General features: G+C 43.0%; 1 protein-coding gene across 5 annotated transcripts in view; it reads right to left on the bottom strand.

Annotated features, from left to right (window-relative positions):
- The window catches only part of FAM185A (family with sequence similarity 185 member A), a 71,744-nt gene that overhangs the window by 42,131 nt on the left and 5,889 nt on the right, over window positions 1–23,724 (bottom strand). For 4 of the 5 annotated variants that reach the window (XR_016441724.1, XM_090041952.1, XM_090041950.1 and 1 more), the window contains exons 3-4: window positions 17,416–17,508; window positions 4,031–4,169 (exon numbers count right to left, since the gene is read on the bottom strand). Coding sequence is in view for 3 of the 5 variants with exons in the window: in XM_090041952.1 (XP_089898078.1) it covers window positions 4,031–4,169; window positions 17,416–17,508 (232 nt within the window). In the remaining 2 variants the exon portion in view is untranslated. The remainder of the gene's footprint in view (window positions 1–4,030; window positions 4,170–17,415; window positions 17,509–23,724) is intronic. The other variant, XR_016441725.1, reaches the window with a different exon arrangement.

The following is a 23,724-nucleotide window of genomic DNA, read 5'->3' as shown; positions in this document are numbered from 1 at the left end:
CCAATGTTCATAGCAATACAAAGACTTAGTGAAGAATTATAAGATGAATTTTCACTCCATTTTGACTAAAAAGTAACAGGCTGCTTTCTAAGCGTCACGAAATTCAATATGTTATGTACAGTGGCAGAGATGTACCAGGGCAGATCTGCATCCTAGGCAGCTGCCAATGTGTGAGGTAGTACCAGATTCCTATGATGCCAACTGCAGTGATACAGTCGGCTGCTGATGTGGCAGCAGCTGTGTTTGCACCTCCCACAAGTATGTCCCCTCAGTCATACTACTACACAGTAGCTCCTTAGAACAGTAACATTCAGAACAAAGCAAAACTTTGTTGAAGTCTTTACTCTGCCTCTTATCACATGACCAGGACTTTAAATCATAAAATGGAGGAAGTGCTTTAACTTTAAAATATGGAGAATTTTCTCTTTACTGCATTTTGAAGCACCAAGCTCTTACCTAACTTTGTCACACACTTTATTTACAAGGAATCAATAGATTTAATTAACAATTAAATGCTCTGAATTATTTGCAACACAAACACTGCAACTATGCTCTGACTGTAGAGATCCAGAATATGAAATTCATTACAAGTGAAAATGATCTGTCCCTAAAGCTTTAAATAAAGTATTTATCTAATTTTGCCATGAACTTTAAGGTACATCTGTCCTGCAAGCATAAATGTGATAGGAGCATGTTGAAACATACATGAGCTAGACATAATCTAATTTACTTTGGTACTGGTAGCACTGATGCTGAGTAGTATCGGCTTCAGCTGCCAAGTATCTACCCAGGATCCCTGACAGGCTTGCTGCACAGCTCTGTGCTAATGTGTGTGCTGCCTTAGCTATTGGTACTTGAGCTAATTAGATTAAAGTTAGCTTGGCTTTATGTGTATGTGTAGCAATCAAACCTTCTCATGGCAGTGTAGACATAACCTTCATTATGAATTTTTTTAAAAAGCAGTTAATTAACAAATATTTCCACATTCCTTTAAAATGTTCGTAACACTGCAGCTTTGGATTAAGTCAGGAAGTCTAGAAAACGCAAGTGAAAGTGATTGATGTAAGACATTTTTCAAGCCAAGGAAAACAGAAACAGAAACAAGTGGCAAAGAATAAATTTAAAAGTTGAACTGCTATTTTTAACAACCTGCAAGATTACTACTAAAAAAAATGTAATTTTAATTTGCCTTAAAGTCTCACCATCAGATTAAACACCACTTATTATAACATACTGTGTATAAATATGAAGACTCTTATACAGCTCTGCACAGATACAGGGAATTATTTTTTTCACTGAAGGCACACACAGTACTGAATATCTGAATACAGTTTTACTTTTGTTTTTTAAAGAAACATTTGTGAAAGGAACCGTTGTTAATCTAGTGAGTGTTAAGTGTTCCAGAAATAGTTTCTGAAGTGCTATATGAAAATAAGCATGAAGTAAGATAAGAAATATTTGTTTCATTTGGATACAGTTCTAATCACGCTGTTCCTCATTGAAATTACAACAGCTTTTGGCACTTGGACCACGATGATGATTTACTTTTAACTATACAGATGTTACTGTTCCACTTTGTCATTGCAACATCCTAAATAAGTTTTTTGAACATGTATGCAAGCATGCATGCATGCACTGCGTGTGCGCGCGTGCACACTCACACTCACACTCTGAACATTCCATAACAGGAACCATTTTGTTACAATCTGCTTTGGTAGAAATTAATATATTGGTTCAAAATACTGGACATTAAACTTTTAAAAAACTAAACAAACTAATTATTAAATACATTTTAAAAATACCCGGATGCCCGTATCTACTGGAGAGCCTGGTTTAATTCCAAAAGCTGAGATTTACTTCGGAAGTTTAGAATAAAAGCAGTTTTCCATTTATTCTACTGGACAAGGGAGTTTCTTTTACAGGAATCTGTGGGAGAATGAGTATTTTCAGTGCGAAGTAAAGACAGGCAGTTTCCCTAGAAGTCCAACAAGTTGGTGGTACAGTAAAATCTCTGTTATCTGGCATCCCCAGGGTAAGGGGATTGCCAGTTATTGTAAAAATTCCAGTTATCTGAAATAACCTGGCAGGGGTTTTCAGATCATGTGGAGTCGGGGGGGTGGGATGGCAGCAGCTGCACACCAAGCAGCAGTGGCGCAGGGTAGTGGGTGGTGGCAGCATTGGGGGGGGGGGGGGCAGGGCGGCCACATGTGAAGCAGTGGCAGCGCAGGGTACCACGGTGGTGGCAGCCATGTGTGAGCTTCCCCGCCCCCTCACCCCAGCATCTGGCCGGTCGACTGGAAATTCTGGTCAGTAGAGTGTGCCAGTTAGTAAAATTCTGGATAACAGGGATTTTACTGTATATAGCTAAAGTGATAGAACCTGTACCTACAGTGAAAACTTGAACATGGGCCAATGTGAGAAATTTATTTTATCTCTGTTCAAAATGCCATAAACATCAAGCACAGAGAGGAGGTGCTCACTCAGTGGGAATTCTGGCAAGTCCCTAGCACCCTGAGGATCCCTAGCACCACTATCAGGAAAAGAAGCCAAGGCTAGCCACCCTCACTCCTGAAGGAAAAACATGACATTTGACCAGGAAAAGAAGAACTGGAAGTGTATTGGTGGTAGACAGAGCCAACACAAACACAGAGAAAACATTTCTAATAAAAATAGTAACATTTTAAGTCATCATAACTAAATTCTACTTAGACATCTTGTTAAGCAGGTTAACTCTTTTGAATTCTCCACAACAAATTAAAGCAGCTGTTTAAAAACAGACTGCAGTTTTACTAATGATGTTTTCTTTATTCATTACAATTTCCACGGTTTAATTATACAGTAAATTGTAAAGTTACTGGTCCTATGTATGACTGTAAACTGCATCTGACTGGAGGGCTAGTTGGCAATGTGGTGGGATTACTTGTGGTGGGGTAGTTCCTATAAAATACCACAATATTGCAACCTCTAGAGCAGTGGTTGTGAACCAGGGGTACATGTACCCCCAGGGGGCACATGAAGCCTCATCAGGGGGTACATGAGATATTTTTCATACATTGTCTAACAGGTCAAAGGGCCTAAAATATTAATTTCCCATTGAAAGGGGGTACGTGAAGTCTCACTCTGAGACCAAGGGGTATGTTGACTGAAAACTGTTCAGAACCACTGCTCTAGAGTAAAGCAACTACAGACCACCTCAAAACCCTAGCTTTCACCGTCCTGTGGAGACTCCTTGGTTGGAGAAAGGCTAAGTGACACCACCCTGACAGAAACACATTAGTCAGCAGCAGCTCTAATCTGTTGCTTTCTGGGAGAAGTTACAACCATCAAGGCACTGAAGTCTGGACCTGGCCTGGCTTTTGGAACTCTCTCAACTGTCTAAAGTGATGAAAGTAAGTCTAAGGCAGTCTCCACTCCTCCATACTTTTGTCTAGGTATACACACTGAAGGTCTTAGTGTGATGGTCACAGACTTCTTGAGCATACAACATGATCCAGAGTATCAATAGTTGCCAAGTATTGTAGTTATATTCCTAGAAAATGCGGTACATGTTTCTTCCATATGATGTATGTTTTTCCCTTTTCATAGGAAAAATCATTTACAGCAGAGGCAGAAGGACAGGGCAGCAACTTAGACTAACTGGTTTAGAGAGGCACAGGCATAGGCAGCAACCTGATTCGTCAGACGCTGTGAGTGGACTGGCAGAAAGAGGGCCAGTGGAGGGGATACTGCTAAGAGAACTTATTATCAGATTGGCTCTAAGGTGCTACCCTCCTCTACCTTCTACCTGACTTCAAGCTCACACAGCTAACAACATCTGTTAGAGCAAAAGAAGCAAAAACTAGTTGACAATCTTATTTTAGTATTTGCTAGCATTGAACAGTTTTGTTCAGATGCTGCGCCTGTAGTTCATTTAGGGACACAGCATAATGACAGCAGTCCTTTCATTGTTATAATTAATACTCTGGATACCTGCAGAGCTGTTGCATTTCAGACTATGTAATTCATATGTCAGTCTATTTTCCTGTCTTACCATGAACACTTCCCAGTAGAATATCACCAGCTGCTGAAGACAGAAATGAAGACTCTGCATAAAGATACTTGGTTTTTAACAAACCGTCCTCAGTAGATATGTTGATAGATGTTCCCTGCAACTTCTCTATATTCACACTCTGCAAGAAAAATAAAACTGAAATATACTTCCTTGAAATAGGCTAATACATTTGGAAACAAAACTGAGAAGTAGCAGAATTAAAAGGAGCTATGTAACACATATTTGCCCACGTACAAGACAAATGGCAAGTTAGATACCAGCTAAAAGTTATACATAACACAAAATAAATAATTGTACTTTGCACTTTCACCCAACATCTTTAAAACAACTTCTGCATAATAAGTTAAACTTGTCAATACTTCTGCTCAGTAGGGAATGATTGTTGTACTCATTTTCCAGAGCACATATCAGAGACAGAGAGGTAAAAACAATTTTTCACAGTAGCACAGGGAGTCTGGCACAACCAGGAACAAAACAAAGGATTCCAATACCATGCTACTAGATCAGCCACTGGCTAACTTTGAGAATGACTTAAATGAAAATGTGTGATAAAACACAAAGCTGAGTGTGACTACTGTTTGACAGCACCCACAAACCCAAGTCATCAGCCAGGACCTAAAGCTAAGTAGAACTTTGAAGGTGAGCATGAGGGAACTGAATCTAAGAGGGATGGAAAGAAAGGAGTTTGAGGACAGCATTTTGGATACAGGGGCTGGATGCAGGGCAGGGGCCAATAAAGCAGGGCTTTTGGGCAAACAGCCAAAGTTATGATTGAACTGGATCCATACAAAATGAGCACGTTACCATAAGAACCGAGTTCTGGTCTTTTTCTGTTCAGCTTGATTTGAATTGTGTAATCATACAATAATTCAGGTTCAAGTCTTATTCAAAATGTGTTTAATCTGCCAGCTCTGCCTTTTTCTTAATGAAACATATTTCAAAGTCCTTATCTACTGTATGAAAAGATTTACAGCCCTGCAGTGTAAATTGTGTCTTACATCAGCTCATCTTAAAATCCATTTTGGCATTTTAATTTTATTGCCACCTTATAAAATAAACAAATTCATAAGGAAAAAAAACAGACTGCTGCCAATTCCTGTGCCAATGACCTCTGTAGCATCTGATGCAAAAAAGTTCTTATAAATATGAAGATCTACCAATGATAAATAAAAAGCATATGCAAGTAAAAAGAAAAGAAGCTTTCACCCTTATCTTCTGGTGTGTGAAATTTGGGCAGCTAACAGTTTGTGAATGAGAGTCTTACTCCTGTGCTGGCCCTTTTATACTATGGGAAAAAGGCGATAATAGCACAAAAAGAATATTAAAAAGCCAGATCCCTGGCTGGTGAAGGAAGATATTCCCTAGCACAGGCATAGTAGAACACCGTTGTAAAACTATCCCGAGTGTATCATTGCCCTAGGCCCACAGGGCATGCTGACAACGGCAGTAATCTTGGTGGCAGTGGCAAAACAAAGCACTGCAGATTTCTGACAATTCCACGATCCCAAAGAATGAGCTGAGAGGTGCCTTAGCATAACTCAGCCCCAAAGGCCATCTAATTTGAGGTCCTCTCTAGGCCGCAGAACAATCCACAATCAGGAGGGCACAATTTAAACTTAAGCTTTAGAGGTGCAGCCCAGAATTCTGCACTATAGTTTTATACACAAGGTAGGCCTCAGATAACAATAAGAACCACCACCATATTAAAGAATATTTACATGACTGAAGTCAGCAACCTCTTTCAAGCACTCTGCAGTGGAACAGCTGAGGAAAAGGCAGAGCAAAGGACATCAAGAGGCATGATGCAGAAGACTCAGCAGTCTAGACAGCAGGATATGCAGGGCCCCAGGGATGGGGATCTAGGACCACTGTACCAAGAAGAAAGAGAAAAGTGGTGGTGGTTGTGGTGAGTGACTTTCTGCAGGAAACAGAGGCCCAAATGTATCATCCAGATTTGGGGTCCCAGGAGGTGTGCTATCTGCATGGAACCTAAATTCAGGATGTCACAGACAGCCTGCCAATGCTCATCCATTCCTCAGACCACTACTCTTCCCTGTTTTTCCATGTAGACACCAATGATACTGCCACAAACAACACAGAGGAGAAAAGAGGTGACTTACAAGTCTCTTGGCAAGGGGGTTAAGGGGCTTTGAGCACAAGTGGTGTTCTCATCAATCCTCCCTATGGGAGGCAAAGGCCCAGGCAAGGACCACTGCATCATGGAAGTAACCATGTGGCTGGGACACTAGGGTTGGCATGAAGGCTTTAGATTCTCTGACAATGAGCAGATGTTCTGGGGAGGAGAACTGATATCAAGAGATGAGATCCATCTGACCAGAACTAAAAGGAACATCTTTGGGCATAACCTGGCCAACCTAGTAAGGAGGGTTTTAAGCTAGATTCCATGAGAGTTGGTGAACAAAACCCTCCAGCAACAGAGGAAACAAACGAAAGGGGGAAAGACTGGAAGAAGCAGCTCAACTCTGGGAAAGGGCCAGAAAGCCGCAGAACACCAACAAGTGGCAGAAAAAGGGAAGTGCATAGGTTGAAATGCAAAATATGTCCAGTGAATGTATACAAATACAAAAAGTAAGAGGAATAAACGAGATGAGCAGGAATGTTGCAGCCTGTGGAAAAAAAACTATGATCTAATTGGTATCGCAGAGACCTGGTGGGACAGTTCTCATAAGAGTGTCAACAGTGAGGGTTACACTTTGTTGTGGAAGGGCAGGGTTGGGAGAAAAGGTGGTTTGCCAAAAATACATACACCTGTTCCCTGGTTCAGGAGGAAGAAGATAGAAGAGCAGAATGCATTTTGGTGAAGACAGAAGGTGAAAGATGCAACAATGTAATGGTAGGAATTTATTACAGGTCACCAAGTCAGGAAAAGGAGGTAAGGCATTCTTTGAGGTGGTGAAGAAATTATCCAAAAGGTATGAGATAGTACTCACGGGAGACTTGAAATTTTCCAGACATCTGCTGGAAGAACAATACAGCCAAATGTAAAATGTTGACCTGGTACCTAAATTGTGCGGAGGACAAATTTCTGTTCCAGAAGGTTGAGGATACAACTAGGGGATGATCTATTAGGAATCTTATCCTGACCTGATCAGGGAAAAATTACTGGAAGATATGAAAACAATGGGTAACTCAGCAGGAAGGGATCATGATATAGAATTCCAGATCCCAAGATAAGGAAGGCATGAAGCCAACAAAACTAGAATGCTAGATTTCAGAAAGGTGGATTTCATTCAACTCAAATAGTTAATAGGTACAGTGTCATGGGAAGACGGACTGAAGGATAAACATGCCCATGATCTGGGAGCTTCTAAAAGGTACAGCAGTAGAAGCCCAACAAGAAACTATTCAGACACAGTGGAAGCACAGGAAGAACAGGCAAGAGACTGTGGTGGCACAAGGAGCTTCTAGGATGCCTCAAATGCAAAAGGAAAGCATGCAGGCTATGGTAAAATAGGCAGGTCACTAAGAAAGCCTACCAGGAAATAGCAAGAATGGGCAGCAACAAAAATCAGGATGGCAAAGAAAGAGCTGTACCTGGTCCTGCAGGTTAAAGACAACAAGAAGAGGTTCTGTAAGTATAGTAGCTAAAATGAAAAACAAAGAAACCTGTGGGTCCACTGTTCAACAGCCAGAGGGAACTTTTAACAGAAGATGCAAAGAAAGCAGAACTATTCAATAGCTACTTTAAGTTCTTTCTGAAGACTGATGCAAATTGCAACCAGATGCTTGACAAATATTATTTGGATAAGGAAGGGGACAAGCTGAGGGAGGAAATAACAAGAGAAACAATCAGTGAGCTTCTGACGGGTCCTGTTGTGATTGCTCATCATACCCTTTCCTGTACTTACTGCTATTTTATGAGTTGGCGGTATGTCCTGACTTTCTCACCTGCCACATCTTTGATGTTATTATTAATAATATTAAATTTTAGATGTTATTAGTCAGGAGGAGTTATTTATTCCTTTAGTTTTCTTCTACCGCAATCTTTTAGTGGGGCTCACATATGGGTTGTATAGCTCATTCAATACACTTACTCTTGTAGCCAAAAGTTAGATAGTCAACCACAGTTTGGTTAACACCAATTATTTTTCTTTATTTTCCTTTTACATTTGTTCAAATCCTACACACAGTTGGACAGAAGAAGGTATCTGCATGTCTTTCTAGTCTCTCTTAACGTCTTAACGTTATAATTCTTCACTTAGACTACGTTACTTTTTTTAACAAAAACATAAATTAACTGAACTTAGTATTAATGAATTGTCTCACTCTTAGAATTCTCCTTCTTTTATTTTATGCAATGTCTCTTAACTTTGAGATCTTCTTTCTTCAGATCTCTCTACATAAATCCATTTATTAACGCTGATGGAGGAGTCATCAACCAAACCCATCTTCTACTTCTAATCTTGGACCTTCTCAATGATAAAAACTTTTAATATATACAAAGAGTTAAGATATAAATCCTTTTCTTTGGTTTTTTTTGTTCACAGTATTAGAATTGGATAAGTTCCTTTTTTCTTTTTCTTTTTTTCCCTCTCCCCGCTGCAGCCCTGCTGCTCTGTCTTTCTGTGAATCCTCCCCTCGTTCCCTCAGAAATCAAACAAAATTTACCTAGCCTCCTCACAGTCCTGTTGAAGGGTCCCTTGATATTCCTTTTTTCTTTCATAGGCTCTTCTCTTCTCTCTCTCAGCTTTCTCAAGCCTCATGACCCCGCCGCTCCCCTGCTCTCAGAGCTTCTATCTTTAAACAGCAGCAGCTCTGAAAGTGGCATTCTCCATTCTGTTGCGTCTCACCTACACTCACTTCTTCGCAGGTCCCTATGAATTCACATCAGCAGGGCCAGATGAACTTCATCCCAGGGTACTGAAGGAACTCACACAGGAGATCTTGGAGTCCTTGACAATGATATTCATGAAGTTGTGCAAGATGGGCAAGGTACCAGAGGACTGAAAAAGGACCAACACAGTGCCCTTCTTTAAAACATTTGTAAACATCTGGAGGAGGAAAGACTGATCACAAGCAGCCAGCATGGGTATACGCAAAACAGACTGTCAAAACAAATCTGATCTCCTTCTTTGACAAAGTAACTACCTGGGTGAATAGGGAATGCCTCAGACAACATGCATCTGGACTTGAGAAAGGCTTTTAACAAGGTCCTACATGACCTTCTTATAAACAATTTAAAGAAATGTGGGCTGAATAAAAGTACTATAAGGTAGATGGACAACTGACTAAATTGCCACAAGCACAGGGTTATTATAAATGGATCCATATCACGATGGCACAAGGTTTTGAGTGGATTTTCACAGGGGTCTGCCCTGGTGCTGTTTAATGTATTTATTAATTAGTTATATACTGGAGGATGGGACCGGTATTCAGAAGGATCTTAAGAGATTGGAAAGCTGGGCTGGTGCTAACAGGATGAAGTTCAGTACTGAGAAATGCAATGCATTACAATTCAGGAAAAAAAATCATAAACTACAAATACAAAATCAGTGACACCTGGCTGGATGGCAGCACTATGGAGAAGGAAGTGGGAGTCTTAGTAGATCACAGACTCAGTATGAGTCTACAGTGTGATACAGCTACACAGAATGAATATGGTTTTGGGATGCATCAACAGAAGCATTAGGTACAAGACATGGGAGGTGACAGTGCTTCTTGGCACTGCTTAAGCCTCATCTAGAGTATTGTGTGCAGTTTTGGGTTTCATGTTTTGAAAAAGAGAAGGTCCAGAAGCAGGTGACAACAATGATAAAGAACTTGGAAAGCAAGTCATAGGAGAGGTTGAAAAGCTAGGCACTTAAAAGGAGACATGACAGCAGTCTTCAAATACCTGAAGGGTTGCAATAAAAATAGGGAAAACACATTTTCTCTTGTGCTGCAGAGAGGACATGGATCGAAGGCTTGAAATTACAGCAAAGTAGGTTTGTACTGGATATCAGGAAAAGCTTCTTCAGTGTTAGAACAGTGAAGCAGAGGAGCAGACAGCCACGGGGAGCAGTAGAACCTCCATCATTGGAGGTGTCTGAGAAGAGGATGGAGAGCCACTGGTCAGAGACAGGCATAGGCCTATGTTCTTCTATGGCTATTTCTTTGCCAGCTCCCCTGCCTCCCCACTCCCCCTACTGCGCCATGTCTCAGTTATTTATTTTGGTTTTGGTTTTTTTGGTGTTTTTTTAAATCTTCCTCAGAACCATTGGGTATTGGTTGCAGCCAAGCTTGGGGATTTCGACTGAGCTGGGTCTATGTTTCTGCTGGAACTAAAACCCAGAGGCTCCTGGCTAGAAGGTCTTACCCTCCACTCAGAGTCAGACTGATTGCCATATTTCAAGTTAGAAAAGATTTTTACCCCACAGGCAGACTGGTATGGACTGTGGGGGGTTTCCCTTCCTTTATAGTGGCCCTCTTCCTGGAACCTCTGGAGCTTATATTATCTACCTTTGCAGCAGCAGGATGCTGGCTGTCCCTCTGTGGCAGGTTAGGTTGTTATGTCTTGGGTTTTGTGTTAGGGTTGACTGTACAGTTTTGCTAAGAGATTAGACAATGGATCTCTATAGCATGGTGCGGATAGAGAGAATCCCGTCTCAGCCAGTGGGCTGGCCTAAACTTCTGGAGTTCCCCTCCCACTGTATTTCTCTATGCCTCTATATGTTTTCATTTCAAGTCAGCCTACTCTGTCACAGTCAGGGTGACAGGCATTCAGCAATTCCACAGCTGTAGAAGTTGTACATAGTCAAACATTCCCCTCAGAACTGTGCTCCAGAGTCCACATGTTTTTTTAAGTTAAGGGGTTTCCAAAAAGCCCAACTCCCAGTTAGATCTTCAGTTCCCACTGAAAGCAGAGAGGCTGACTATCTAACTGCTTTGAAAAGCTTCATCACATTGCTCGAGAGAGTCCAGAGAAGAGCCACACGCATGATCAGAGGTCAGGAAAACAGGCCTTATGACGGCAGGCTGAGAGCCACGGGGCTCTCTAGCCTGGAAAAGCGCAGGCTCAGGGGTGATCTGGTGGCCACCGATAGGTTTATCAGGGGTGACCATCAGTATCTAGGGGAACGTTTGTTCACCAGAGTGCCCCAAGAGATGATGAGGTCGAATGGTCACAAACTCCTGCAAGACCGTTTCAGGCTGGACTTAAGGAAGAATTTCTTTACTGTCCGAGCCCCCAAGGTCTGGAACAGTCTGCCAGCGGAGGTGGTTCAAGCGCCTACATTGAACACCTTCAAGAGTAAATTGGATGCTTATCTTGCTGGGATCCTATGACCCCAGCTGACTTCCTGCCCTTTGGGCAGGGGGCTGGACTTGATGATCTTCCGAGGTCCCTTCCAGCCCTAATGTCTATGAAATTACACGTATAGCCCTTCTGCTACCATCAGTGGAGCTGAAAATAGAGGCAGCAACATGTTAAGAATGTAACACGAAGAGCGGATGCAGCCCAAATATACACTGCTGCAGAGCTGCTTTCCTGAATGCACAGAGAGGCCAGAAGAACAGCATTGAGAGATGTGACTTGCCCTAAGTTTAGGACATGGCCTAAATAACAGGAGAAAAAGGGCAAAATAAGAGGGCTTTTCACTGAGTGGATACATCTTTCTCTGGTTTTTTTTTTTAGCATTTATGGCTGTTTGGGAGAATATGAGATGTTTGGTTAGTGAAGTAAGTATTATACAAGACCTTAGCAGGGCAGATCAGCTAATGAGTTCCCCCATGGTATAGTTTGGACGCTTTTGCCAGTCAATCTGTGTATATATATGTCTCAGGAATTCCTTTTCTCCCATAAGTGTGCATTACTTCAACTCTAAAACTGTCCGTGTGTCCAGGATCATTTCTGTTCTTTACAGGGCAAGTAGAATATTATTAATTTGTAATCATCATGCTAAATAGAAACTAATAGATTTTGTGCTTGGATACGTTTTCATGACAGTTGGTAAGGTAAATTGCAGTTAAAAAATGAAAAAGAACAAAGCATTCTAATTTTGCTTTCTCTCATTTAACCCTTCACTATTATTTTTCTTTAATTTTTTTTTAGAAAGCAGTTCCCTCTCTGGTTGAAATCTTGGACATCCCATTTCAGTCCCTAAGAAATTACAGAGCACTTCTATAATTCCTTGACAATGGAAATGCTGACAGACCCTTAAATACATAATAAAGATTGTAACTAATGGAACAAAGGTCTCATACTAGCACACATGGTAGATGTAATGCACCCTAATTACTAACACAAGCTGCAATTGACAAAAGGTAAGTATCACACTCTAAAAACTGGCTGTCTAACTAACTATTGCAATAAGAAATTTAGCTTGGAAGATAGACATTACAAGCCAAATTCTATTCTCAGTGCTAATGCAAATCCACAGCACCACGACTGACCTCAGTCGAATTATTATGGATTTACACAGCTATGAAAGCATACACTGACCCAGTAATCTTTCTTAACACCATAAAGTTAATGTACATTTGGAAAAATATGTTGCCAAATATTAAAAGTTGTATTAAGTTTATTTGTATGTTTTATTGTTTTAGGTACACATTTTAAGCACACATATGCTAACATTTTAAAACATCTTTCCAACATTAATATGCTTTCATAGTTTCATAATTTGTAGGGTCAGAAGGGACCTGAGCAGATCATCAAGTCTGACCCCCTGCCTTGGCAGAAAAAAAGTACTGGGGTTAAACGACCTCAGCAAGGTGTTTGTCTAGCCTCTTCTTAAAGACCCCCAGGGTAGGAGCCAGCACCACTTCTCTTGGAAGCTGGTTCCAGATCCTAGCCGCCCTGACAGTGAAGTAGTGCCTCCTGATGTCTAAACTGAATCTACCCTCTGCCAGCTTGTGACTGCTGTTCCTAGTCACTCCTGGTAGTGCTTGGGGGAACAGGAACTCCCCCAGTGCAGGCTGGTCCCCTCTGACTAGTTTGTAACAGGCCACTAGATCCCCCCTCAGCCTTCTTTTGTGGAGGCTGAACAGGTCCAGGTCCCTTAGCCTCTCCTCATAGGGCCTGCCCCACTGCCCCCTGATCACGCAAGTGGCCCTCCTCTGGACCCTCTCCATGCTGTCCATATCCCTCCTGAAGTGCAGCGCCCAGAACTGGACGCAGTACTCCAGCTGTGGTCTGACCAGTGTCACATAGAGGGGGAGTATCACCTCCTTGGACCTGCTTGAGATGCATCTGTGGATGCATGGCAAGGTATGGTTGGCCTTCCTGACTGTGTCCCCACACTGATGTTCATCTTGGCATCAATAACAACTCCGAGATCCTTTTCTGCTTCTACTGATGAGAAGGGATCTTCCCAGCCTGTAGGTATGTTGCTGATTTTTCCTCCCCAGGTGCAGCACCTTGCACTTGTCAGTGTTGAAATCCATCCTGTTCTCATCCATCCACCCCTCTAACCTGTCTAGGTCCGATTGTAGCCTATTCCTCATATCTAGTGTACCCACATCCCCCCACATTTTAGTGTCGTCAGCAAATTTGAACAGGGTGCTTTTTACCCCCTCGTCCAAGTCACTGAAGATGTTGAACAGCGCAGACCCAAGAACTAAGCCCTGCGGAACCCCACTGCCCACCTCCCCCCAGGTTGAAAATGACCCATCCACCACCACTCTCTGGGTGCAGCCTTCCAGCCAGTTAGCGACCCATTTGACTGTGTAGGTGTAGATGCCACAGTCCCCCAGTTTTTTTAATAAGAACGGGGTGAGAGACAGTATTGAAGGCTTTCCAAAAGTCCAGAAAGACTACGTCCACTGCTACCCCTGCATCTAAGGATTTTGTGACCTGGTCCTAGAAGGCCACCAGGTTGCTCTGACAGGACCTGCCTCTAACGAACCCACGTTGGTTGTCCCTAAGCATAAGCTCCCCCGCTGGCCCCTTGTGGACATATGCCAGGATAATTCTCTCAAAAAGCTTCCCCATAATCAAGGTAAAACTAACTGGCCTACAGTTTCCTGGGTCCTCCTTCCTCCCTTTTTTGAAGATGGGAACCACACTGGCCCTTTTCCAGTCCTCTGGTACCACACCAGAACACCACGAGTGCTCGTAAAGCTGTGCCAGGGGTCCTGCAATGACCTCAGCTAATTCCCTCAGCACTCTGGGGTGGAGATTGTCCAGACCAGCTTATTTAAATACATCCAGTCCCTCCAGAAATTCCCTGACTGGATCCTCACTGACCACTGGCCTGGGCGCGCCTCCTCTGGGGCTTTAATTATGTCAGGGTATTTTTAGGCAGCCTCTCATGCTAATTTTACAAGTGTCGAATAAAACAGCAGTGGACCTGATTTTTCTAGGGCAATACAGAGTCAGAATCATAACTCCATACACAAGTCTGCTCAGAGTAAAACCAATGCAAATCTGGTTGACTAATCTCATTACTGTAAGGGAGTAAATCATAACAAATGCCTTAGTTGTATTAAACTTAAATTTATGCCAATGTAAATGAGAAGAGCTAACCCGGTAAATTGCAGAACAAGACAGTCTGCTTTGATATAGATTCCCTATACCAAGATCAATCTTATTAAAAAAGAACAAATAAACAGACCAATTCCTGGATCTAAGAAAGGTGAGTTCTAGAGAGGAACATGCAGGAGTGAGGGGGCACACCAAGATGACATGCTCCTCCAGGCCGAGTCTGCCAGGAGCCTTAGAACTAACTAATAATTAGCCCCAAAGGAACCACTACACCAGCCAAGGAAGCACCAGGGCAGATCTGCTCATACCCTTTCCTCCGCAGACTCCGTGCTGAAAAGCCAGGCTGGGGATCCACAGCGTTAACAGAACCAAAGGAAATCTCAGCTGCTTAGTTAGGGAAGTTACAGTCTCTTTGCACTGCTGAAGCATGGGCCAGCATCTGGACCAAGGAATGGATAAATATCTCCTTATCATAAAAGAAAGCAAACAAGGCACCATTGCATGAAGCCTGCCTTTTGGTGCCATCTGGTGGGAAAAAAAATGAACTATTTCTACTTTAAACCAGGTTTGCATTAACCTTACTCTTCTCACACTTTTTGACTAGAATTATACAGCCATGTGAGACTCCTCATTCAACACTGTATTGAACTGCCCAGAAATATATAAACACTTTTGTGTGTGCATGTGTAATTTCTCTCTCCCCTAGGTTATGCACAACAATTATTATACCTAATAATTTCACAGTTACATTGTTACATTGTACTGCCCACTGGCAGGGGGTCAGACTAGATGATTCATTGAGGTCCCTTCCGACCCTAGCATCTATGAATCTATATATACACATAGGGCAGAGACTCCCTATGCCTGAAGAAGGGTGACTGCACCCGAAAGCTTGCTAAGAACTTTTTTCCAACTACTCAGTTCATCTAATAAAAGATATCATATCTACTCAAAGAACCTTACCTACCTATAACCTAGGATATGCTTTTTGTTAAAACTCGGTTGCATAGCATTAGGTACATAATTTCATGGGTGGATGTAGGATACAGACTAACTGGCAAAAGGATCCAAACTATATCATGGGGGGGACTCATTAGCTAACCTGTTCTGCTAGGATCTTGTATAACACTTACTTAGCTAACCAAACATTTCATATTCTGCCAAGTACCATAAAAGCTTTAAAAATAAATCCAATATAAAAATATACTCACAATGAAGAGTCGTCATCTTAGATTCAAGTAAATAAGGTATTCATATTGGAGTAGAGCTCAGAGCAGTGATTCTCAACCAGGGGGTTGTAGCAATCTGGGGTGCCTTGAGAGCCTTTCAGGTACCACAGGATGCCACATAATGCTAACACCAGAGGTGCACCAACATATTGGTGGTATATCAGATCACCACCGATAAAAGGAAAATTAACATCATTGGCAATGAGCTTTTTTTTGGCTGGTGTAGCCACTGTCATCAGTAAACGCTGCATACATGCATGCACACAGCCACAGCCACAGCATGCATGCAGCCAGGAATGCAGCCCAGCAGCCTGGAGAGCAGTGTCTGGCCATTAAGTCTGTGGGAAGGAAGGGACAGGGGAAGGGAAGGGGCATGGGGGGGCAGATCAAAGCCCCCAGTGTTGGAGGGAGCGGGGCAGGGGCAGGTGCTGCTCACCCAGGGTGGTGAATATGACCCCAGGAGCAAGGTGGAGCTGTGGGCAGCTTGTCTGGTGACACAGGAGGGGCTGCTGGCTCCCAGCCGCTGTGCATACCCCCAGGGGAGGCATGGGGGTCATGTGCCCTCCCAGATTTTCATGTGGGCTTAGGGGGGCTGCATGCTGTGGACTCAGGGCCAGGGACTGCGCTGGCCTCTTCATAGTGGGGGGGACTGGACCGGGACTATGGTCAGGGTGGGTGGTGGCAGTGCTGGGAGAGGCAGCCACGGGGCCACCCCAAAATTCCCCCTAGCTCTTCCTCCCAGCACCACCACCACCTGCCTGCCCCCACCCACCCCAAGCCCAGCCCTGGCCCAGTCCCCTCACTGGGAGGAGGCCAGTGTAGCCCCTAGCCCCAAGCCTGCAGTAGGCGACCTACCCTCACCCCACGCACAAATCCAGGGGGCACATGCCCTCCATGCCTCCTCGGGGGGTGTAGGGGGGAGCACACAGTGGTAGAGAAATGCCTGCTCCTCTCCGCTTCCTGAAGATGAGGCGCCCATGGCTCCACCTCGAGCTCCACCCCAGGGTGGCATCCACAGCCCTGGCTGAGCACCTCCCTGACTGTGGGAGCCTCCATCTGCACCTCCACGCTCCTTCCTCCCCACAGACTTACCGGCTGGATGCTGCTCTCCTAGCTGCCGGGCTACATTCTTGTAAATTGACTATCGGAGGATCTGTATCAGTCAATATGGCTGGTTAATAATCAACCATCAGTATCAGCCAATAAAATCTTTATCAGTGCACCCCTAGTTAACACTGTTAGGCATGCAAACATGATTCATAAGGTAAACCCAGAGATTTCACATAAGAATCCAGAGTGCTAGAAAAACATTCTGACTTGTGGTCTTTGAGTTCTTTGTTATAGAAAAATTGCTGCATTACTTCTCCATTATCAAAAAGGCGGGGCAGGAGGGAAGACTAAGACCTGGTATTTTCCAAGGGGTGCCTTGAGCCTAAAAAGGTTGACAACCACTGACCTGGAGACTACACACACACACACAAGACAAGTTCTGCTCTCAAGCCTGTTTCAAGAGACAAGCTAAAAATAAGTAAATAGGTGACCAGTTATATTGCACAGATGGGGAGAACACAAGGTAACAGTGATGCATTCCCATTAGCTGCCTGGGATCAAGTTGCTGTTCATAAGCATTCCTCTGCATTTACCTACTTTGTACCAGACAGCTTGAAATAGAATTCTAACAAACTTTTGAAGAGAAAACCTCCTTTACTTACACTCTCCTCCATCGCATGAATATCTGTATTTCCCTGAAGACTTCCCAGACCAATTATTTTGCCTCCATTAGTTTGTACATGGATTGTATGACTCTGGGGGAAAAATGTAGAAAATATACATTAAAATAATTAAGTATCGGGTTCTGATTATTTTGTTGGTTCAAATTCCATTGTTCAAGTCGATTCTGACCTGCAAATCTCAGCAATTACACATTTGGGGCTTTTCTGAGAAGACTGCTAAGTGTGTTAATTAGTATCAAAGGGGACACCCTTCCATGGCCAGATCCAGAGGGGGTGCAGTGCTCTCCTTTGGCTGGAGCGCGCATGAATTCCCAGCATTAGGTCTTTCTAGAGCCCCTACTTTTGTATAGCTTTGGAGCTCAGAGAGTCCACTCCCTTCCCCTGCTGCTGAATTCAGCAGGAAGGGGGAGGGAAGGGAAGGATGAACAGTAGCAGCATACGTGCCCTGGGCTCCGGAGCCATGCAAAAGCAGAGGCTCTGGACAGCCCCTGCCTAATCAACTGGTGAGCTCAGAGTTCCCTACTCACATAGAGCCCCAGCTGGAGCCTGTGCTGGCAAGACAGTGAGCCCAGAGCAAGCACAGCACAGCCAAAGTAGGGGGAAAAGCCCCATCCACTGCCCCATGCCTGGATCTGCTACTGCACCTTTATCTTATTACCGGGCCCAAACACTCATTTTTCCTTCTGATTCAAAATGCATAAAGATCAATTATTCTAACCCAACCCTCTTGTCAAAGCAAGTTTTGGAGCCAATGGTAGTGCTATGCCTTGTTATTCTGCATCCTAAAACCAGGAATATATATCTACATTACAGTGTAAAGCAAAGCTACCCAAGCTAGCACTTCAAGAGCTAGCTTGCATACTGGGAGCAGTCTAGGCATGAAACACAAAGTTCCAAGCAGGCATATTTATCCTAATGCAAACATGCACCTAGATTAAGTAGGACTTCAACTGGATTTGTAGATTATTGAATAGGGATTAGTCCTTGGAGTGCTTACCACATGCAAAGTCTCATGCATACAAAACAATTTCTAGCACTGCCAATGCTTTGAAATTAAACTAAACAATTTATTTCATTTTTTTTTTAAGGACATCGAATAATAAAAGCAAATTTTCACCCCTAGAGCAGGGGCTCTAGAAAGACAGAGGAATGACACTGACTTCTAGTGCTCGCCCTCTTTGTTCCAAAGAACTAGAGCTATTTGGCTGTGGCACAGAACTAAGATGAAACATAGCAAAGAGACTACAGGAAAAATGCACAGAAAGATGAGAAAGATGAAAAACAAACCTAAATTAAATTCAGACGGACAGGAAGTCTACTGCAGAAATGGGGGACCTAGTTAGAGTTTAAAGATGAATGGGCCTTGAGAGACTGAAAGGAAGGATGTTTACAAAGAACATCACAGTTAGGAACTATAGAAAAATCTTCTACTGTTCTGAAGGCATGTTAATGTGATTTGCACCAAATACAGATATTAAAAAGAATGATCTATGCCAGAACTGTTTCAAAGACTAATCATGCTGAACTCCTACAACAATTCTAAGATTCAAAAAAAACCTGTCATCTATGGGACCCATCTAACAACAGTGTAAACTTTTGCTTAATTTTGCTTCTGTATTTTGCTGGAGTGAGGCATATACTTGTTTTTCATTAAAACAGAGCTCTGGGGAAACAAAAACTTCACCATCACCATCTAAGACAGGGAGAGGCAATTATTTTGGCTGGAGGGCCTCTTAATGAGTTTTGGTGAGCTGTCAAGGGCTGCAAGGTTGGCCCTACCCCTTGACAGGTGCTGCGCCCCATGGTCACCATCTTGGGACCAGAAGTCCTGACTCTAATCCCTGACGTTAGCCACCAAAAGTACTCCTTTTGGGAGGGGAGGGTTGCCATCTTAGAACCAGAAAAAAAACCAAATCACATACTAAAAGTCAAACACCTACTATAACATATTGTAAATTACAAAAAAATATTTGTCAGGATTTATGTTTGTGTACTGTATATACAGCTGATTGCATAATAGCTCAAAATGAAGTCTTACTCTTGTATATTGCATGTGTGCGCATGTGTGTGTTGGGTATAGAGTATATGTGGGGGGGGGGGGGTTGTGGGGACCTGCCACACACTCCCCATCATGGTACACAGCCCCTGCTGCTGCTAGCAGAAGCAGGCCCTCTGAGCGCTTGTGACCCACTGCAGGCTGGGGCTCTGCACCCCACTGCCCTTGCCTCAAGACCTGTGTGTTGGCTGTGCCCTGCCTGTCCAGTGACAGCAGGTACAACATGGCATCACACAGCTCACAAGGCAACAGCAGTAGAGTGCAGAGCCCCAGCAGCCCATCTCCACCCCATGCACAAATCCAGAGGTTACATACTCCCCCCATACCTCCCCTAGGGTGCATGCAGCAGTGGGACCCTCTCCACACCCCAGGACGAGCAGTCTGCACCTCCATGCCATGACCCCTCCTGGCCACGGGACTCCATTCACCGCAGCCCCTGTGCCACTCACCGCTCCCTCCCTTACCATGGGGGCCACGATCTGCCCCACCAGACCCCTTCCCCTTCACAGACTTGCTGCGCATCTGTGTATGCCGCCCCCCCCCCACCCCACTGCAGCCACCTGGAGCCTACACCTGGGCTGCTCCGTCGCCCTCTGAGCTGCCACCACTGTCCTGTAGGGCAACCCAGAAGTGGCAGGGACAGCGGTGGAGCAGAGCCTGAGCACAGGCTCCAAAACCACATGACCGAATAATGAGTTAAAAAAATTAACTTGAACAATGATTAACATGTTAATAGCACTTGTTAACTGAGATTGACAGCCCTAGTAAAAAGTGCTTTTATAAACTCAAATCAAATGTATTCAATTTTAAGTGATTTTTTTTGACCAGATGACAGTGCTTAGTTTAAGACAGAAAAGTGTTTTAGGGGAGGGAACCTATTTTCCAACATGCAGCATACTTTAATGCTGCATCTAAAGGCTTCTAACAGTACACCCAGAATAACTTAATTAAAAACAGGAGAGAGATAAATTGTATCATCATAATTTAAATTACAATAATATAAATATTATTAAATTGTAATAATGGCAATAATGTAATAATAATGACAATTTAATAATATCAAATCATTACAATTTAATAATATCATCATAATTCATCAGAAACACTGAATGCTAAGGGATGTCTAACATCTAAATCCAGGACAGTAAACAAAGTTTTTTAAAGCCCCAGCCTTCTGTGAACTCAAGCAACCTGATCTATCTGTGCGTGTAGCTCCTACGAGCACAAGCATTCAAGACAAAAAGCTGCTGCAGCTGAAGGAAGGAGACAATTTGCAGTAGTCAGTGAGAAGTTAACAATATTTAGGAAACTGACGATAAGGCGTCATACATATTACTACACTTACCCTCAAACAGGCAAATTCTAGTTTGGAATTTTTCATGTTGATGTAATCTGGCCTCAAAGCTCAGAAAAGTAAAAATAATACGAAGCATGGCTGTGAACCTGATGGCCAAAGAATAAGCAACCTTCCAACAACCTCACAGTCTCTGAGGAACGCACAGCATAGAGCTTTGCTGTTGAAGCAAAAAAGGAATTATAAACAAAAAAACCCTTTACTTTTCCTTCATTTGAGCCCTACTGATGATTAAATAAGAACTGAGAAAAATGTTGAAACAGCTTATTTCGTGCTGAATTTAGAATGAGCTATAAAACTCATTTATATTTCAGGAAAAAACCCAGCATTCTTCTGAAAAAAGAAAAAGTAATATCTGCCGAGGGCTATAACTCAGAATCTGAGGACTAATTCTTGTGAAAAAATCTGTTGATGGTGCTCAAAAGTAATTCCAAACATATTTCCTTTAAAAGACCATCAATGTTATTGGTAGGACTACCTGATATTTTGTTCCCAGTTGCTGTGAATGGACTTCCTTCTATGAACATCATGATGTTTTATGAATAGCTTGTGACAACTAAAGTGAGGCATGCAAGCAGTTCTTTATTGCATCCAATTAATGAAGTGGTACAAAGCTCACCTCAGTCAATGAAACACTATCTAAGAATAAGGATCTGTTTTTTGCAGCTCTTACTCCAGGTCTGGTTCTTAGAACATGAAATTACTCAGCAACTTCTATTCTGTTCCTTTATAGCTGTCCAAAGAGACTGTTTCCGCATTCTTTCATTCATCTAGCCTCCCACTACTAATGCAGGAAAAGACCAATACAATAAATTGAGTAGATGCAAGTAAAGTTTTAGTAGCCATAATGATTTTTTAAAATCTTTTTAAAACTATCAAATGGCTTGACCAAGAAATGAGATTGTTGCATTATTGATAAGCCCTGCTCCTGAAAATATTTAGCTGTATAAGCAATACATATGAGTAACTTTACTCTGTAGGCACTTTCTCAGAAGTCAGCCTGGCTGAGAGTGATGGCATCACTCTGCCCATAATTTTGTACTCCTTTCTGCCATTGTAATCAGGTCCTTACTTACCAGTACTATGCCCTGGGCAAAAGCAGCAACCAGGAGTTTACTGCTGCTGAGGAGGGGAGGGTGTCGCTTCCTATTTTGCCACCAACACATGTGCTGACAGGGCATCTAAACACCAATTTTTTAATGGCAAAAAAGGAGCTGGCATCTCCCAGCAACAGAAACCTCCTGCCACTGCCCTGTGTACCACCTCTACTGCTCTGTCCTCTTCACTGCCAGAACCAGAGCTGGAACTGCTGAAGGGAAGGTGAAGGATGTGGGGATAGCAGAAATGCAAGATGGGAGTGCGCCAAGGAACCCTCCCTCCCCCAGCTCCGTTCCAGTGCCCCTCCTTTAGGCAGCACCTAGGGCTTGTGTCTTGCTTATCCACTCATCATTATACTGCTGATCACAGTTACTGCCACTAAAATGAAAACTAAAAAGGTCTCAGATTAAAGAAAAAAAAAGCTTCTAGTTAATAGGGGTTTTAGTGTACCAAAAAATGTTCAAGTTACATTTTAGCACATGTTTGAATCCAGCTCTGAAAGCATTTCCTTGTTTTTTCTCTCTTCTTTACGAAGCGTTTAATTAATAAGAGGAGAAAAACCTCATTCAGGGCTAAATTCTTGGCACTACCTTGTATTATTCTGGTGGGAAAAACTGCTGAACTTTCCATTGGGGGTGATCTTTCCTGTGTCATTGGAGACCGGCTAAGGCAGGTTTAAGAGGGGAAGGATCATGTGCGGTCTTCTGATGTTCTGAGGAGACAGAAAGGGGGGTAGAGGTAAAGAGTGTCTCAGTCAGCTGGAAGAGATTACAGTAGACTTGGGCGCTACACAGTTGTAATTCATAATGGGGCAGGGGTGGAATTAGCTAAAAGATCAGGAATGTTCAACTTCATACCTTACAGGCCTGTCTTCATTGGGTTTGGCAAAGGTTTTAGCCGTTTATTACTTGTCAATAAAAGGACAATAAATATACTTTTTTTTTTTTTTTAAAGTTCTAGGTTTATGGAAACAAATATATAGTCTGTGATTTATAGCCTCTTCTTGTAAGCCTCTGAACAGCCAACTTAATATCCTACTTCAAAACTTTCCTTTTCCATCGTGCCTCCAGTGACCTGACACAAGCCATGCTGCCATTGTCACTACCATACTGAGTAAAACTACCCAATTGTTTCTTCATACCTCCTCCCATATTTTTTTACATTAAGACTGTAAACTCACTGGGGCAGGTCATCTTTTACTCTCTTTCTATACTATCTAGCCCAACAGAGTCTAACCCACAGCCAGATTTGCTCAGCTCTCTGGTAATAAAAGCTATAAATAATTACATTTATTATGTAGAGTTTACCATAGAGATCACTTTTAGAAAGCTTTTACTAAAACTACATACTGGGAAGATAAAAATCTGCAAAAATATAAATAGTCCCTGGCTCATAAGAGGTTCATTCAGTCTACAGCAGAGGTTCTCAACCAGGATGCTGCAGGGTCCCATCAGGGATGCTGCAGCAGCAGTGGCCAGGTAAAACTGCCTATGTGCTCCTGCTGCATTAGGGGTCTATTCAGCCTAATACAGGCAGCAAAGCTGCCTCATGCTGTGCAGCTCTTTCTGATCTGTTCCCCGATGCTCCTCCCAGAAACAGGTGCAGGTAGAATTATCCCATCTGCCTGTTCCCTGAAGGAGCATTAGGGATGCCAGACCACAAAGAGCTGCACAGCATGAACCAGCTCCACTGCTTGCTTTCGACTCACCAGAGCCCTAACACAGGAGGAGCATGGCACAGCCCTTCCTGGGCTGGCTTTGCAGCCTGAGGAAGTTTCACT

Source organism: Crocodylus siamensis, chromosome 4 (genome assembly GCF_052110815.1).
Source record: "Crocodylus siamensis isolate JL-2025a chromosome 4, ASM5211081v1, whole genome shotgun sequence".
In the NCBI taxonomy this organism is placed as follows: domain Eukaryota; kingdom Metazoa; phylum Chordata; order Crocodylia; family Crocodylidae; genus Crocodylus; species Crocodylus siamensis.
Note: the sequence above shows the minus strand (reverse complement) of the source record. Positions and strands in the feature narration are given on the sequence as shown.